This window comes from Cricetulus griseus, chromosome 5 (assembly GCF_003668045.3).
Source record: "Cricetulus griseus strain 17A/GY chromosome 5, alternate assembly CriGri-PICRH-1.0, whole genome shotgun sequence".
Lineage (NCBI taxonomy): Eukaryota > Metazoa > Chordata > Mammalia > Rodentia > Cricetidae > Cricetulus > Cricetulus griseus.
Genome location: NC_048598.1, coordinates 96,064,172 through 96,080,998, shown reverse-complemented (window position 1 = coordinate 96,080,998; position 16,827 = coordinate 96,064,172). Strand labels below are relative to the sequence as shown.

Sequence of the window (16,827 nt, the reverse complement as noted above, 5' to 3'; positions counted from 1 at the left end):
GGAGCTGGAGTTCCCGTGTCTATCTGTGAGCCACTTGATGAGTGTACTCGATCTGAATCTCAGTCCTCATGCTTGAGCACTGAGAGCTTTTAGCCACAGAGCCATATAACAGTCCTCACAACTCAAATCCTGGTGATGCCTCTTAATATCAATAAAATGTGAATCATTGTTTTCTCATATCAAACTAGGAATAATAATTGCCTGTAATTTCTTTTTTTCAATTACTGTGTTCTTTTATTTATTTTTATTTTTTACATTTAAATCATTTTATTTTTTATTTGAATTACAAACAAGATTGAATTACATGACAATCCCAGTTCCCTTCTCCCTCCCTTCCTCCTCTACCACCCCCAACTAAAATCCTACCTATCACATATCGTTTCTTCTAATCTACACCTGACTCAACCTTTCTGCTCCCTCATGACGTCTGCATCCTTCTTCCCTTCTCATTCTAGTAACTCCCTCCCCCCTTCCCATGTTCTCAATTTTCTCAGAGGATGGTGAGCCTTTCCCCTTCTCCAGGAGACATTTTGTCTCTTTCAGGGTCCTCCTTGTTTCCTAGTTTCTCTGGCAGTATGGATTGTAGGCTGGTAATCCTTTACTCTATGTCTAAAATCCACATATGAGTGAGTACATACCATGTTTGTCTTTTTGTGACTGGGTTACCTCACTCAGAATGGTTTCTTTGAGTTCCATCCATTTCCTGCAAATTTCAAGATTCCATTTTTTTTTCTGCTGAGTAGTACTCCATTGGCTCCATACTAAATAAGACAATACATATTTATGCATATGGTTACATATGATGGTTAAACTGTGTGTATCTGACTCAGGTTATGGCTCAGTGGGTAAAGAGCCACTTTGTAAGCATGAAGACCTAAGTTCTATCACCAGAAAAATATCTCACAAAAGCTAGGCAGAGCTCATGCATTTGAAATCTCAGCACTGGGAGACGGGGCCCGGGGGGCTCTGGCCACCCAGCATAGTCCATTTGTTGAGTTCCAGGCCAGCAAGAGGCCCAGTCACAAGATGAAAGGCACCTGGTGTGGGAGCCACACTTGGCATATGGCCTCCACATGAGAATATAGCCTGTGTGCTCGCACACACGCTTACACACATGCATGCACATGATATCTATGCTACAACTCTATAGTTTTTTATTCTTATGTTCCAAAAATACAAACTCTATATTCGCATTTTAAGGATTTTTTTTTTGCCAACTTTGTGTGTCTTGTGTGCGTGTGACCCATAGAGGCCCGAGAAGTCCTATCCCTCTGGAGCTGGAGTTACAGGCAGTTGTGAGCTGCCCAGTGTGGGTGTCAGAACAGAACCTGGGTGTTCTGTAAGAACAGTGTGTGCTCTTGATCTCTGAGTCATTTCAGCCTCATGCAACATTTTTCTTTAGTTTTGAGTTTCATATATCTGTCTGTCTACTCTATTGTGGTTATGTCCTCCCACTACCCTCTGGTACCCCCTTCCTTTCCCCTGGGACCTCTTCTGCCCCTCTAGTCCCCAGTGACTCCATCATTAGTGAAAACGACACCTCCCCTCTAGCAGCCATCGATCCTCATTAGTGTCAAGGAAAGTTATGGGGACTTCTGGGCACCGCTGTGATACATGGTGGGAAGCTGGATGGCCAGGTCTCATGCAGGTAGCCACTGCGGCTGTGTTGTGGTTGCCATGGGAGGCGCTTCCCAATCTTCTAGCTCTTGAGTTGTTTCCATGCCCTCATCTGAATGTTCCTGGGTGTTGGGGTAGAGATGTGCCATCTATATCCCTTCTGGGGCTGAGTGTTCATCATACATTATTCTCAGCACTCTGGACACATATGAGTCTCTGAAGTACATTTCAAATTTGCAGTTGTTTCCAAGCCCCACCAGATGGGATATGCGTGTTAGTTCATAACTTTCTCTCCATCGTGAAGGCAGGTGCTATGCTGCTTGTTCACACACATGACTTCATACAGCATTCTTCCCTGCTCTGTCAATGATCACGTGACTGCATTCCATGTACAAACTGTTAAACAGCTTCTTGAGAACTTAATATTTCGGAAAAAATTAAATGATTACCACTGAGTGAGGTCTTTGCAAAATTTTCAGGTGTGTCTGGAAAGATTAATCTTTAGAAGTTTCTGGGTCAAACAGCATGTGGAGAATGAGCTGGCTCAGGCACTGACTTTCCATGCCCTGCCAAGGCTGGGCTTAAACATTTCTAATGGGGTCCCTGAAGTCTAGAAACACAACTGAGCAATGCCACTTTTGGCTCTTTTTGTTTATGAGACAGCGTCTCTCTGTCATCTAGGCTGGCCTCTAAGTGGCTAAGTAATCCAGGACCTACCAGCTCCTGCCTTCTAAGTCCTGTGATTTCAGGACTCTCACCATACTGAGGCTTTATTCTCCTTCTGCCTCATCTACAACTTTGTCTCCTAGTGCTAGAGATGGCATAGGCTACTTTGCTAACTAGAGATGGGGAGGAGAATGAGCAGGAGGAGGAGATGGAAGAGGAGTGGGAGGAGGAACAGGAGAAGAAGGGGAGGAGGAAGAGTGTGGTGAGGAGAAGCAGGAGAAGGAGGGGAGTGAGCAGGGGGAGGAGTAGGAAGAGGAAGGAGGAGGAACATGCGGGGGAGGAGCTGGGGGAGAGAAGGAGGAGGAGAAGCAAGAAGAGGAGGAAACTGGGAAGAAGTGGGGGAGGAGGAGAAGCAGGAGAAAGAGTGGAAAGAGCCGGGAACAAGCAGGAAGGAGAGGAGCAGGAGGAGGAGTGGGGGAGCGGGAGGGGTGAAAACATTAGGAAATGTTTTTTTTCCTTGTAGAATGCAGCTAGGAGCATTTCCCAGGTGCTGGAGCGAGCACCCCAGTGGGCTGAGCTCAGCCGGGAGGAGACATCCGCCCTGGGCACCATCTTGCTGGAGACTGTGGAAAGCGCCATGTTAGCTACTCTTCTGACACCCTCAGTGAACGTCAGCCAGACCATTGAGACGGAGAACCTAGGTAATGCATATCCTCGAGGGCAAGGCTGATTTTCAGGGCCGACACAGCTGGATTTTCATGACTGTCCACGAACATTCAAAACCTCCAACTCACAGCAAAGTAGTTCTAATATTAGTGACACAATTTCTCAATCACTTGGCCAAGATCAGACATGATGCCAGGAGTGTGTCATTAATTAATTCAACAAACACCTGTGCGTTGTCTACTACATGACCTAAGATATGATAATCATTTCTGGTTTAGCTATTTCCAGTTTTCCCTTCCAAGATGATAGTTGGATTGTACTTCTTGGTGTGGCATTAGGAAGGGATTTGTGACTATGTCAGGTCATCATCATTCTAGAACATTCTTTCCCTTTCCCTTAGTGACTGAGGATCTTTGCACCTCAGCTACTCTACCTGCTTATGTCTTAGAGTTAAGGCGATGAAGAGCAGGGTGCAAATCAATTCATGAAGGACACAGAGCATTATTGAGAAAATATGTGTTATTTCTATTCATGGAAGACTTGGGGATGTTTGTTACTGCAGCATGGATCATCCTTCCCTGACTGATACATGCTTGATTGCTGACCACTTGGGGATATCGGGTGCCACTGATCTTTGTATGCACTTCTCACTCCAGTTAGTAATTCTTGTATCAGTCCCTGGATACCAAAAGTTCTCTCTTAATCACTGCTCTGACCCACGCATAAGAATGTGGGTAGTATTTTATCAGCTTTAGGAATTTAGATATCTGATATGTGATACAGACACAAGGTTATCAAGAAAAATCTCACAGGCTGAGGAAATTAAGGAGAACTAGGCTATTTTATGTAGTGTAGGCAGGGACTATTACCGGGGCAGTGTGCTGGTGAATTTTGATGCACTGAAAGACACCCGGGAGACTGGTAAAGCATGCTCCTTGGTGTATCTGCCAGGGCATGTCTAGAGGTGTCTTGGTTTGTGGCATAGTGATGGATGGGAAAAGCCCCCCCCCCCCTTTGAGGGTCAAACAGAAGGAAGAGGCAGCTTGCATGTGTAGGCTTTCTTGATCTCTTCCTTTACTTTCTGGCTGCCACAGTGGTTCAAACCCTCTGAAGCCAATGTCTCACGCTTTAAACTGGTTCAGACATTTGTCATAGGATGGACACAGGAAAGACCTCAGAGATGGCAACAATATATGTGTAGGGAATACAATTTATTCACCTCACTCTGTAGCCTTAGATGGCCTCAAACTCACTGAGAGCTGCATGCTTCAGCCTCCTGCGTGCTGGGATTAAAGGCACACACACCACTGCACCTTGCAAGAAGAAGGATTTCCAAAGTAGCTGATGACTGTGCAGAGCAGTGAAGAGGCCAGTGTGGCTGAAGTAGAGTGAACCATGGAGAAAGCCCTGAAGGTTCTGTTGAAGTGAGATGTTGGGGCAGCACTGGATAATTTGGGGGGCAGGAAAGGCATTTACTTCACTCTGGCAATGGTTTTGACTTTTGACACTGTTAGTATGTCAGTCAGCTTTCTGTTACTGCACCAAACTCTTGAGACAAATCAACTTTTAAAATGGAAAGCTTGGATATGGCACATGCTTTCAGAGGTTTCAACCATGGTTGGTTGGGCTTCATTGCTTTAGGTCTGTAGCACATTATGGCAGGAGCATTAATTGAAGAGGCAACTCACATCATGGTTGGTGTGTGTGGGGGGATGAGAGTAAGAGAGATAGAGTGAGTGCAAGAGCAATAGCTCTTTGAAGGAATGCCACCAATGGCCTAACTTTGTCCCAGGCTCACAGCCTAAGATTTCCAACACTTATCTCTGTGTCACGAGTGAGGAACCAAGCATTCAATGTAAGGATTCTTAGTAGGAAATTCTACATTCAAACGATTGCAATTGATTTAAACTCTGTTGCTTTCTGATGCATCCCCTTAAGGTATGAAATCCCCCGCCATGTAGTCATGTGTGTGTGGGTATAAATGTGTGTATGTGCATGCATATGGAAGCCAGAAGACACGCTAGGATTTAGTTTCTCTTAGGTGCCACCCACATCTCTCAGGCCCTCTTTGCAGCAGGGCCTCTCCCTGCCCTGGAACTGACTCCATGGCTTAAAATGGCCAATAAGCCCCAGTGCTGGGGTTGTAAATGTGTACCACCATCCCTGGATTTTTCTTATTTGAGGCTTCTGAGAATGGAACCCAGGTCAACATGCTTGTGAGGTGAGCCTACTGAGGTATGGCCCCAGATGGCAAAGCTCCCTTCCAAAGCTACAGCAAGGCCTCTCACTGTTTCGTGATAAGGTCTGTAAAATACATATTAATGAATTGTCCTGTGATGCTTAAGCTCACTGAGCCAGCTGTGGAGGTGGGACAAGCCCCCTTCAAACTCAAACATGTTTGTCATGGAGTGCCCTTCAGCACCCCTTGTCCAGGGGTGGGCTGGTCCCCCATCTCTTTGAGAAGGGGAAATGAGAATTAAAAGAAAGGAAGGAAGAAATAGCTCAAGAGTGGAAATACCATACCTTTAGAACAGAAAGGCTACTGTTACAGTATCTTGAGTATGGTTGGGGTGAAGCATCCCCAGGCACCTTCAACTACAGTTCAGCCTGTGATATAAAGATGTCTGCAGTGGGGACAGCTGGGGGACACTCTGACCCAGGAGAAGATGTTCCTCACAGACTCTTTATTTCTCATGCCTGCTGGTGTGGAAGGGTCCTATCTGGTCTCTACTGTTTCTGCTCTTTGTTTTATTATTTTATGCCTGTTTGCTGTGCACTTAAATGAACTGACTCAAAGCCCAAATCACAGTTATGGTGGATTGCCCTCCGTATGTAACACTTCTCATCATCCATTAGGACTTGAGTTTCCCTACAACAAACTGATTTTCCATTATTCCTTTTGCTTTCAACTATAGGTTTGCATATTTCCCTTAAAAAGACACACTTTTTATTGTGTTTTAATTAAGTCTCTGTGTGTCTACACACACACACACACACACACACACACACACACACACACACACACACACACACACACGCAAGTGCCTGTGGAGGCCAGAAGATGGCACTGGATCCCCTGGAGGTACAGGTGGTTGTGAGCCTCCTGACATGGGTTCTGAGAACTAAACTTGGGTCCCCTGAATGAGGAGCAAGTGCTCTTAACTGTTGAACCAGGCTGTTGGCCTTATGCATCTTTCCTGGAAAGATCAAACTCAAGATAGATGCACTTTCGGTGTGTCTTTTCGAAAACATCCTCTTTCCTTTCAGACATCGAAAGCAAAGTTATCAATGAAGACTGCAACGAGGAGAACATGCCCTTTAACTTGAAAGCCAGAGGTGATTCGATGACTGTTGGCTGTTCCATCATCAAGGAATCAGAATCCACAGGTACAGAGCCACCCTGAGCACCAAGTCAGTGGAGCACTCAGTGCGCCAGCCTCTCCCATCACCTACAGTCTTGAGAGGCAGTTACGGCTGGTAGAGAACTGATGAGAGTAGAGGTGTGGATAACCAGTGCACTCAGAGTTTTCTGCATACCAGGGTGTCTAACAGTAAGAGCCTGATATGGAACATGGTGCTGTCACTGTCCAGTGGGGTGTGGCCACCAGCCATGTACGACTGCTGAGCTCTTGAATCGTGATGGGCCCTCCTCCACCTGGCTCCTTATGTTGTGAGGCTTTCAACTGTGTTTTAAAATTTCATATATTGAGCTTCTCATTTTTACAATTTCAGTGTGATGCCATCAGTATTTCTATCATTTACTGAATATGTCTCTTGTGACCAGTTTATCTTCCTTATTTCATCCAGCTGTTTTTTTGTTTTTTTTTTTTTTAAATCCTGTCTGGATTGAGTTTATCTGTGTCCTCCTTAATTTTTGTTAAAAACTGTTTTAAATTTAGTTTTATTATTTTATTGTTTGAGAATTTTGCATATACACACATTGTATTTTGATAAACCCCTGCCCATCGTTTTCTCCTCTCCAATCCCTTCCCTGCCTGCCACCATTTCTCCTTCTCTACTGTGTTTTTATAACCCACTGAGTTTACGTCATGCTTCCTGTAAGTGCAAGGGTGTAGGTTCATCTGCAAAGATGGGTAGCTTCTCATAGCACACATCCGTGAAGACAATGGCTCTCCAGTAGCCACCAATTGCCAGCAGATGTTCCTATGCATGGGCACAGGTGGACTCTGTGGGTTGGAATCTCTTCCTCTCCTCTTGTTATTTCTTCTTCTCCCTTTCTCCTCCCCTCTTCCCCCTCTTGCTTTTCTGACTTAAGGTATGTGCTGGTTAGTTTTAACTACTAACTTGTCACAACCTAGAATCATTTGAGAAGAGTGTTAGTGAGGGACTGACTAAGTGTCAGTGTCCTGTCTGTGTCCGTGTCTGTGCCCGTGTCCGTGTCCGTGTCTGTGTCTGTGTCCGTGTCCGTGTCTGTGTCCATGTCCGTGTCCGTGTCCGTGTCCATGTCCGTGTCCGTGTCTGTGTCTGTGTCTGTGTCTGTGTCTGTGTCTGTGTCTGTGTCTGTGTCTGTGTCTGTGGGGGAGGTCTGCCTTATATTAGTTGATGTGGGAAGACCCAGCCCAAGTTGAGTAATCCAGAGAGCAAGTAGGCTAAAATGTGCACACTCTCTTTGCTCTTGACTGGGTTTTATGTCACTAGCTTCTTGAATACCTGCTCTGACAAGTTTTAAAGAATAGTGAGTTTATTAACGCAACAGTGAGTATATTAAATCACACACAGGGAGAGACAGGCACAGAGTCAGAGAACCTTTTAGACATTTTTATGTCTGTCTGTCTGTCTATCTATCTACCTATCTGTCTATTATTTGTGACTATGCACATGCATACACATGTACCAAGGCACAAAAATGGCAGTTGAAGGACAACTTTTGGGAGTCAGTTCAGTTCCCTTCTTCACCATGTGGGGACTGTATGGAACTCAGATTTTTCAGGCTTGGTGACAAATCCCTTCCTCTGATGAGACATCTCTCCAGCCCCAGGTATCTTTACAATGGCTGTGTATGATTCTGTGGCTTCTAAGTTACGTTGCTCAATAGTGTCCTTTACAGTGCCCACTTTGAGATTCCTTTAGCAACCAAATGTCCAGGGAGGGTTAGTTTATTAGACCTGTTGATGCTTGCTGACTCTCAGAGAGCAAGAACAGCAAACTGGAATGCAGGGTGGAGTTTCTTTTCTTTTTTGTATTATTTTTTTTCTTTTTTTCTTTTATTAGTTCAAGTTAGGGAACAAGCTTGTTTCACATGTAAGTCCCTTCTCCCTCTCCCTCTCCCTCTCCTTCCCCTCACCCCCATCCCTTCTCCCCCACCTCCAACATACCCCCCACCCCATCCACTCACCACTCCCCAGGCAGGGTAGGGTCCTTAATGGGGGCTCTGCAAAGTCCACCAAATCTTCCTGTGCTGGGCCTGGGCCCTTCCCCATGTGTCCAGGGCCAGAGTGTATCCCTTCATGGGGGATTGGTTCTTAAAGTCGTTTCTTACACGAGGGAAAATTGCTAATCAGGGTGGAGTTTCTTTACTTTCTCACATCTGCTCTTTTCCTGATCTTCCAACTCTGCCTCAGCTGATCTGGAAGTTCTCTGATATTCAACCTTAGAGTAAACCAGAGAGAGTCTGTGTATGTACATGTCATATGTGTTGCTTGTGTGTGCACATATTGCCTGTGTGCACATGTTGTCTGTGCTCACATGTCAACAGTGTGCCTGTGTGCACATGTGCCATTTATAATACCCATAGAACAAACAATTCTATTTTGCTTTATTTGGCGGACATACAGGGACCCCAGGAGTGGCTTTTGTCTCCTTTGCACACATGGCATCGGTTTTAGATGAACGCTTCTTTGAAGATGGTCTGGCCTCCTGGAAGCTGAAGATGAATTCTCGTGTTGTTGGTGGCATCATGACTGGGGAGAAGAAGGAGGGCTTCTCCAAGACTGTTGTGTACACCCTCCAACACATCCAGGTTTGTCATCCCAAGACCCCTGGCTGTCTACCCAGGAGTCCTGCCACCGCAGGTGCTATGGCACCTATTTAAGAAACAGTTGATTGTTTGGTTTTCAAATAATGACGTATTTGGTTGAAGGAAATGGATTCCCACTTCTTCACTAAGAGAGACCCTGTGCACCTTTCTAAGTGTTCTTAGTGGTGACACAGTGCAACTACTGATGCAACAAGTGTTCATGCTCATATGCGTGTATTTGTACAAGTATGCATGGGTTGTGTGTATGCTTGTGCAAATGCGTGTGCTTCTTAGCATACATGTGGCAGCCAAAGATAAGTTGGGTATTGTTATTCCTCTCATTTTTTAAAAAGATTTATCTATTTATTTATTTATTTTGCTTTTTGAGACAGGGTTTCTCTGTGTAGCTTTGGAACCTATCCTGGCACTCTCTCTGGAGACCAGGCTGGCCTCGAACTCACAGAGATCTGCCTGCCTCTGCCTCCCTAGTGCTGGGATTAAAGGTGTGCGCCACCAACTCCTGGCCTCATTTTATTTTTTAAGATTTATATTTATTTATAATTATGTGAGTGTCTGTCTATGGGTATGTGCATGCGAGTGCAGGTGCCCATGGAGTCCAGAGGCCTCAGATTCCAGGGATCTGAAGTTACAAGTGATTGTGAGCCACCTTATATGGATACTGAGAACTCAACTCAGCTCCTCTGGACGAGCAGCAAGTGCTATTAACCACTGAGCTGGTCCAGCCTTCTTTCAGCCTTACTTTTTGAGACTAGATCTGTCACTGAACCCAGAGCTTGTTGATTCAGCCAAGCTGTCTGGTTAACAAGCCTTATGGAAACTCATTGTTGCCTCCCAGAGCTGGGATTATAGGCATATGATTCCACTCTGAGCTTTTTTATGTGCACGCTGGGGATTTGAACTCATGCATGCACAGCAAACACTTTTATCTGCTCAGCTGTCTCCCCAGATCTGAAAGGCGTTTTCTTGTAGCAGTAACAATGTGGTCTAATATCAGATCAAGCACCACTACAAACTGAAATTTGGTCAGTTTTTCATTCCCTGAAACTTCTGGTCCCAGAAGGTACTTGAGATGGGCCACATTGATTCTATTCCAGTGAAGTTCTCAGGTGACTGGGACCTCTGATCTTTCAGCCAAAGCAGAAGTCTGAGAGGCCCATATGTGTCTCTTGGAACCCCAATGTGGACGATGGGAGATGGACACGCTCAGGCTGTAAGATCACGAAAGCATCTGAGACATACACAGAGTGCAGCTGTAACCGGATGGCAAACTTGGCTATCATCATGGCTTCTGGGGAGATCACAGTGAGTATTGATAGTCTGTTCATGTTTCCCTGAGTATCTTGCCTGAAACCTAATGTGGATATATTGACAGAACATTGTTAGTGTTTCCCCATGAACTCGGGTATTGCAGAAGGTAACCAGAGGGGGAGAAAGATGTGTGTTACACTCCAATGATAGAGGAATTCATGATGTGGTTAGAAGCCATGGCACTAAAGTCAGATGTAATAACCCTGCATTAGTCAGGCTTTCTAGGAGGGACTGGACTTGAGAATGATCATGTGTTAGAGGGCTTAATGATCATGTATTAGATTGGTTTGCATGATAAGACATTTGCATTCTAACTATGGCTGCCTTCATACTGGAGAGGCCTCGAACCCAGTAAACACTCAGGGCAAGGAGGTGGCTATCAGCCTGGCACTAATGGTCTGGAGGACTTTTGGAGCATCCTGTGTTTCTGTCCACATTGGAAACCTGAAAAATCTGGGTTCTGATATCATCCAAGGAACAGAACAGCAGCCAAAATGTCAGAACTTGCCAGAAAAATGTGCAAACAATGAGGTAAAAAGGCAAAGCCTTTTTCTAGAATTGGTTAGTACTCTAAATGACATCATTAAAATAATTACAGAAAGTTGAAAATATAAACACACATCCAAGGTTCCTCTGCAATGGAGTGGCATCCGTCTTCAGCCTACAGGCTTGAAATAGCTGACAGACTTTTGTGTGAAGCAGGAATTTTGAAGGTCTGTCCCACCTTGTCTTGGCAAAGTTCAGCAGTCAGTTTCTTTTGTGACCTGCTTGTCCAATTTGGACAATATATGTCAGCAATTGAGGCAAGGGCAGTTTCTTTCCCAGTGGCTAACTTTTTTATTAGTTCAAATTAGGAACAAGCTTGTTTCACATGTCAATCCCTTCTCCCTCTCCCTCCCCTCACCCTCAGCCCTTCTACCCCACCCCAACCTACCTCCCACCCCAACCTACCCCCCACCCCATCCACCCTCCACTCCCCAGGCAGGGTAGGGCCCTCAACAGGGGCTACACAAAAGTCCACCACATCATCCTGGGCTGGGCCTAGGCCCTTCCCCACGTGTCCAGGGCAAAAGAGCATCCCTTCACGTGGGATGGGCTCTCAAAGTCCCTTCTTGCACCAGGGAAAAATACTAATCCACTACCAGGGTCCCCCTAGAGTGCAGAGGCCTCCTCATTGACATCCATGTTCAGGGGTCTGGATCAGCCCTGTACCGACCTCCCAGACAGCATCAGGGGTCGATGTGTTCTCCCTTGTTCAGGCCAGCTGTTTCTGTGGGTTTCACAAGCCTGGTACAAACCCGTTTGATCTTCATTCCTCCCTCTCTGCAACTAAGTTCCAGAGTTAAGTTCAATGTATATCTGTGGATGTCTGCCTCTGCTTCCATCAGCCACTGGATGAGGGCTCTAGGATGACACAATAAGTAGTCATCAATGTCATTTTAGGGGAAGGGCGTTTCCTCTCCACCATTGCCTGGATTGTCAGATCGTGTCATCCTTGTAGGGCTCTGGAAATCTCCCTAGTGCCAGATCTCTCCTCGGACTTATAATGGCTCCCTCTGATATGGTAACTCTCACCCTGCTCTCCTCTATTCTTCCCCCAACTCAATATTTCTGCTCCTCCATTTCCTCCTCTCCTCTCCTCTTCTCCTCCTCTCATTCTGGCAGCCCCCTCTCCCCTACCCTCATGCTCCCAATTAACTCAGGAGTTCCTGCCCCTTTCCATACCTGGGGTTCAGGCATTTATCCCCTAGAGTACTTCATATTTCCTAGTTTCTTTGGTGAAGACAATTGTAGGTTGGAAAACCTTTGCTTTATGTCTAAAATTCATATATGAGCGAGTACATACATGTTTGTCTTTTTGTGACTGGGTTACCTCACTCAGAATGGTTTCTTTTAGTTCCATCCATTTGCCTGCGAATTTCAAGATTCCATTGCTTTTTTTCTGCTGAGTAGTACTCCATTGTATAAATGTACCACATTTTCTCTTTCCATTCTTCAGTTGAGGGGCATCTAGGTTGCTTCCAGGTTCTGGCTGTTACAAACAATGCTGTATGAACATGGATGAACATATGTCCTTGTTGTATAAACATGCACAATTTGGGTATATGCCCAAGAGAGGAATTGCTGCATCTTGAGGTAGATTGATTCCCACTTTTCTGAGCAACCGCCATACTGATTTCCAGAGTGGTCTTACAAGTTCGCACTCCCACCAGCAATGGAGGAGTGTTCCTTTTTCTCCATATCCTCTCCAGCATAGATTGTCATTGATGTTTTTGATTTTAGCCATTCTGACAGGCGTGAGGTGGTATCTCAGAGTTGTTTTGAGTTGCATTTCTCTGATGGCCAAGGATTTTGAGCACTTTCTTAAGTGTCATTCAGCCATTTCAGATTCCTCTGTTGAGAATTCTCTATTTAGTTCTACATCCTGCTTTTTAATTTCAATGTTTGGTGTTTTGGTGGCTAGCTTCTTGAGTTCATTGTATATTTTTGAGATCACCTCTCTGTCAGATGTGGGGCTGGTGAAGATCTTTTCCCATTCTGTGGGCTGTCGTTTTGTCTTACTGTTTCCTTTGCCTTACAGAAGCTTCTCAGTTTCAGGAGGTCCCATTTATTAATTGAAGATCTCAATGTCTGTGCTACTGCTATAATGTTTAGGAAACAGTCTCCTGTGCCGATTCATTCAAGGGTATCTCCCACCATCTCTTCTAGAAGATTCAGTATGGCTGGATTTATGTTGAGATCTTTGATGGATTTACACTTAAGCTTTGTGCATGGTGATAGATATGGATCTATCTGGAATCTTCTGCATGTCCGAATCCAGTTGTGCAAACACCATTTGTTGAAGATGCTATCTTTCTTCCATTATATATATTTAGAATTTTTGTCAAAAATAAGTTGTTCATAGGTGTGTAGGTTAATATCAGGGTTTTCAATTCAATTTTTGTGCCAATACGAAGCTGTTTTCAGAACTATGGCTCTATAATAGAGCTTGAAGTCAGGGATGGTGATGCCTCCAGAAGATCCTTTATTGTACAGAATTATTTTGGCTCTCCTGGGTTTTTTGTTTTTCCGTATAAAGTTGAGTATTGTTCTTTCAATGTCTGTGAAGAACTGTGTTGGGATTTTGATGGGGATTGCATTGAATTTGTAGATTACTTTTGGCAAGATTGTCATTTTTACTATGTTGATCCTACCTATCCAAGAACATGGGAGATCCTTCAATTTTCTGGTATCTCCTTTAATTTCTTTCTTTAAAGACTCAAAGTTCTTACTGTACAGGTCTTTCACTTTTTTGGTTAGCCTTACCAAAGGCTATTTTATGTTGCTTGTGGATATTGTGAAGGGTGATGTTTCTCTGATTTCTTTCTCATTGTATTTATCTTCTGTATATAGTAGGGCTTTGGAGGTTTTTGAGTTAATTTTGTATCCTGCTACCTTGCTGAAGGTGTTTATCAGCTGTAGGAGTTCCCTGGTGGAGTTTTTCTGGTCACTTATGTAGACTATCATAGCACCTGCAAATAGTGAAAGTTCAACTTCTTCCTTTCCAATTTGTATCCCTTTGATCTCCTCTTCTTGTCTTATGGCTCTAGCTAGAACTTCAAACAATATTAAAGAGATATGGAGAAAGTGGACAGCCTTGTCTTGTTCCTGATTTTAGAGGAATCACTTTGAGTTTCTCTCTATTTAGTTTGATGTTGGCTGTTGGTTTGTTGTATATTGCTTTTATCATGTTTAGATATGTTCCTGTTATTCCTGTTCTCTCCAAGATCTTTGTCATGAAGGGATGTTGGATTTTGTCAAAGGCTTTTTCAGCATCTAGTGAGATGATCATGTGGTTTTTCTTTTTCAGTTTATTTATATGGTGAATTACATTGATGGATTTTCGTATGTTGAACCATCCTTGCATCCCTGGGATGAAGCCTACTTGATCACAGTAGATGATTTTTCTGATGTGTTCTTGGATTTGATTCGCCAATATTTTGTTGAGTATTTTTACATCAATGTTAATGAGGGATATTGGTCTGTAGTTCTCTTTCTTAGTTGTATCTTTGTGTGGCTTGTGTATCAAAGTGATTGTAGCCTGGTAAAAAGTGTTTGGCAATGTCCCTTCTGCTTCTACTGTGTGGAACAGTGTGAGGAGTACTGGAATTAGCTCTTGTTTGAATTTCTAATAGAATTCCGCAGTGAAGCCATCTGGCCCTGGGCTTTTTTTGGTTGTAAGGTTGCTTCTCTTTCATTAGTGGATCTAGTTCGATTTAAACTGCTTATCTGTTCTTGGTTTAGTTTTGGTAAGTGATATCTATCCAGAAAACTGTCCATTTCCTTTAGATTTTCGAATTTTGTGGAGTACAGGTTTTCAAAGTATGTCCTGATTATTCTTTGGATTTCTTCAGTGTCTGTTGTTATATCCCCATTTTTGTTTCTGATTTTGTTAATTAGCATGCTCTCTCTCTGCCTTTTAATTAGTTTGGATAGAGTTGTGTCTATCTTGTTGATCTTTTCAAAGAACCAACTCTTTCATTGATTCTTTGTAATGTTTTCCTAGTGTCTACTTTATTGATTTCAGCCCTCAGTTTGATTATTTCCTGGTGTCTACTCCTCCTTGGTGAGTTTGCTTCTTTTTGCTCTAAAGCTTTCAGTTGTTCTGTCAATTCTCTCATGTGACTATTCTCCAGTTTCTTCATGTGGGAACTTAGTGCTATGAACTTTCCTCTTAGCACTGCTTTCAGAGTTTCCCTTAATTTTGAGTATGTTGTGTCTACATTCTCATTAGATTCTAGGAAGTCTTTAATTTCATTTTTTATTTCTTCTTCAACCCAGGAATGGTGCAATTGGGTGTTATTCATTTTCCACGCGAATGTAATTCGCAATTTTTTCTGCAATTTGCATTGCTGTTGAATTATAGTTTTTAAGCATGGTGATCTGATAAGATACAGGGGGTTATTCCAATTTTTTATTGTATCTGTGGAGGTTTACTTTGTTACCAATTATGTGGTCAATTTTAGAGAAGGTGCTAATTGGTGCTGAAAAGAATGTATATTCTTTTGTGTTTGGATGGAATGTTCTTTAGATGTCTGTTAATCCCAATTGGGTCATAACTTCTGTTAGATCCTTTGTTTCTTTGTTAAGTTTCTGTCTGGTGGTCCTGTCTAGTGGTGAAAGTGGGGTGTTGAAGTCTCCTACTATAAGTGTGTATGGTTTTATGTGTGGTTTGAGCTTTAGTAATGTTTCTTTTTTGTTTGTTTGTTTTTTTGTTTTGTTTATTTTTATTTTTTCTCTTATTATTATTATTATTATTATTATTATTATTATTATTATTATTAATTCAAGTTAGGGAACAGGCTTGTTTCACAAGTAATTTCCCTCTCCCTCTCCCTCCCCTCACCACCATTCCTTCTCCCCCACCTCCAACCTACCCCCACCCCATCCACCCACCAATCCCCAGGCAGGGTAGGGCCCCCAACCGGGGCTCCACCAAGTCCACCAAATCTTCCTGTGCTGGGCCTAGGTCCCTCCCCATGTGTTCAGAGACAGAGTGCATCCCTTCAAGTGGGATGGGCTCTCAAAGTCCCCCCCACACACCAGGGCAAAACGCTAGTCCACCTCTGGAGGCTCCCAGGAGTGCAGGGGCCTCCCCATTGGCATCCATGATCAAGGGGCTGGATTAGTCCCGTACTGGCCTCCCAAAGAGCATTAGGGGTCGATATGCTTTCCCTTTTTCAGGCCATCTGTTTCTGTGGGTTTCTCCAACCTGGTACAGACCCCTTCGTTCTTCATTTCTCCCTCTCTTCAACTAGGTTCCAGATTTCAGCTCAGTGTATTTCTGTGGATGTCTGTCTCTGCTTCCATCAGCCACTGGATGAGGACTCTAGGATAGCATAGAGAGTAGTCATCAATCTCATTCTAGGGGAAGGGCTTCTAGGCCATCCTCTCCTCCACTGCCTGGACTGTCAGATCGTGTCATCCTTGTAGGTCTCTGGAGATCTTTCTAGTTCCAGATCTCTTCTCAGACCTATAGTAGCTCCCTCTGATATGGTATCTCTCATCCTGCTCTCTCTCCTCTATTCTTCCCCCAACTCAATATATCTGCTCCTCCATTTCTTCTCCTCTCCTCTTCTTCTTGTGCTCTTATTGTGGCAGCACCCACTCCCCTACCCTCATGCTCTCAATTAGCTCGGGAGTTCATGCCACTTCCCATTCCTGGGGTCCATTTATCCCTTAGAGTCATTCATGATTTCTAGTTTCTTTGGGGAAGAGGATTATAGGCTGGTAAACCTTTGCTCTATGTCTAAAAATCATATATGAGTGAGTACATACCATGTTTGTCTTTTTGTGATTGGGTTACCTCACTCAGGATGGTTTCTTCTAGTTCCATCCATTTGCCTGTGAATTTCAAGATTCCATTGCATTTTTCTGCTGAGTAGTACTCCATTGTATAAATGTACCACATTTTCTCTTTCCATTCTTCAGTTGAGGGGCATCTAGGTTGCTTCCAGGTTCTGGCTATTACAAACAATGCTGTATGAACGTGGTTGAACATATGTCCTTGTTGTATAAACATGCACAATTTG

The 16,827-nt window shown here is 43.9% G+C and overlaps 1 protein-coding gene across 1 annotated transcript in view; it reads left to right on the top strand.

The window, feature by feature from the left end:
* Adgre1 (adhesion G protein-coupled receptor E1) overlaps window positions 1-16,827 on the top strand; it is a 90,289-nt gene that overhangs the window by 34,266 nt on the left and 39,196 nt on the right. The window contains exons 12-15 of the mRNA XM_035445847.1: window positions 2,807-2,984; window positions 6,217-6,336; window positions 8,745-8,929; window positions 10,079-10,249. Coding sequence (XP_035301738.1) covers window positions 2,807-2,984; window positions 6,217-6,336; window positions 8,745-8,929; window positions 10,079-10,249 — 654 coding nt within the window. The remainder of the gene's footprint in view (window positions 1-2,806; window positions 2,985-6,216; window positions 6,337-8,744; window positions 8,930-10,078; window positions 10,250-16,827) is intronic.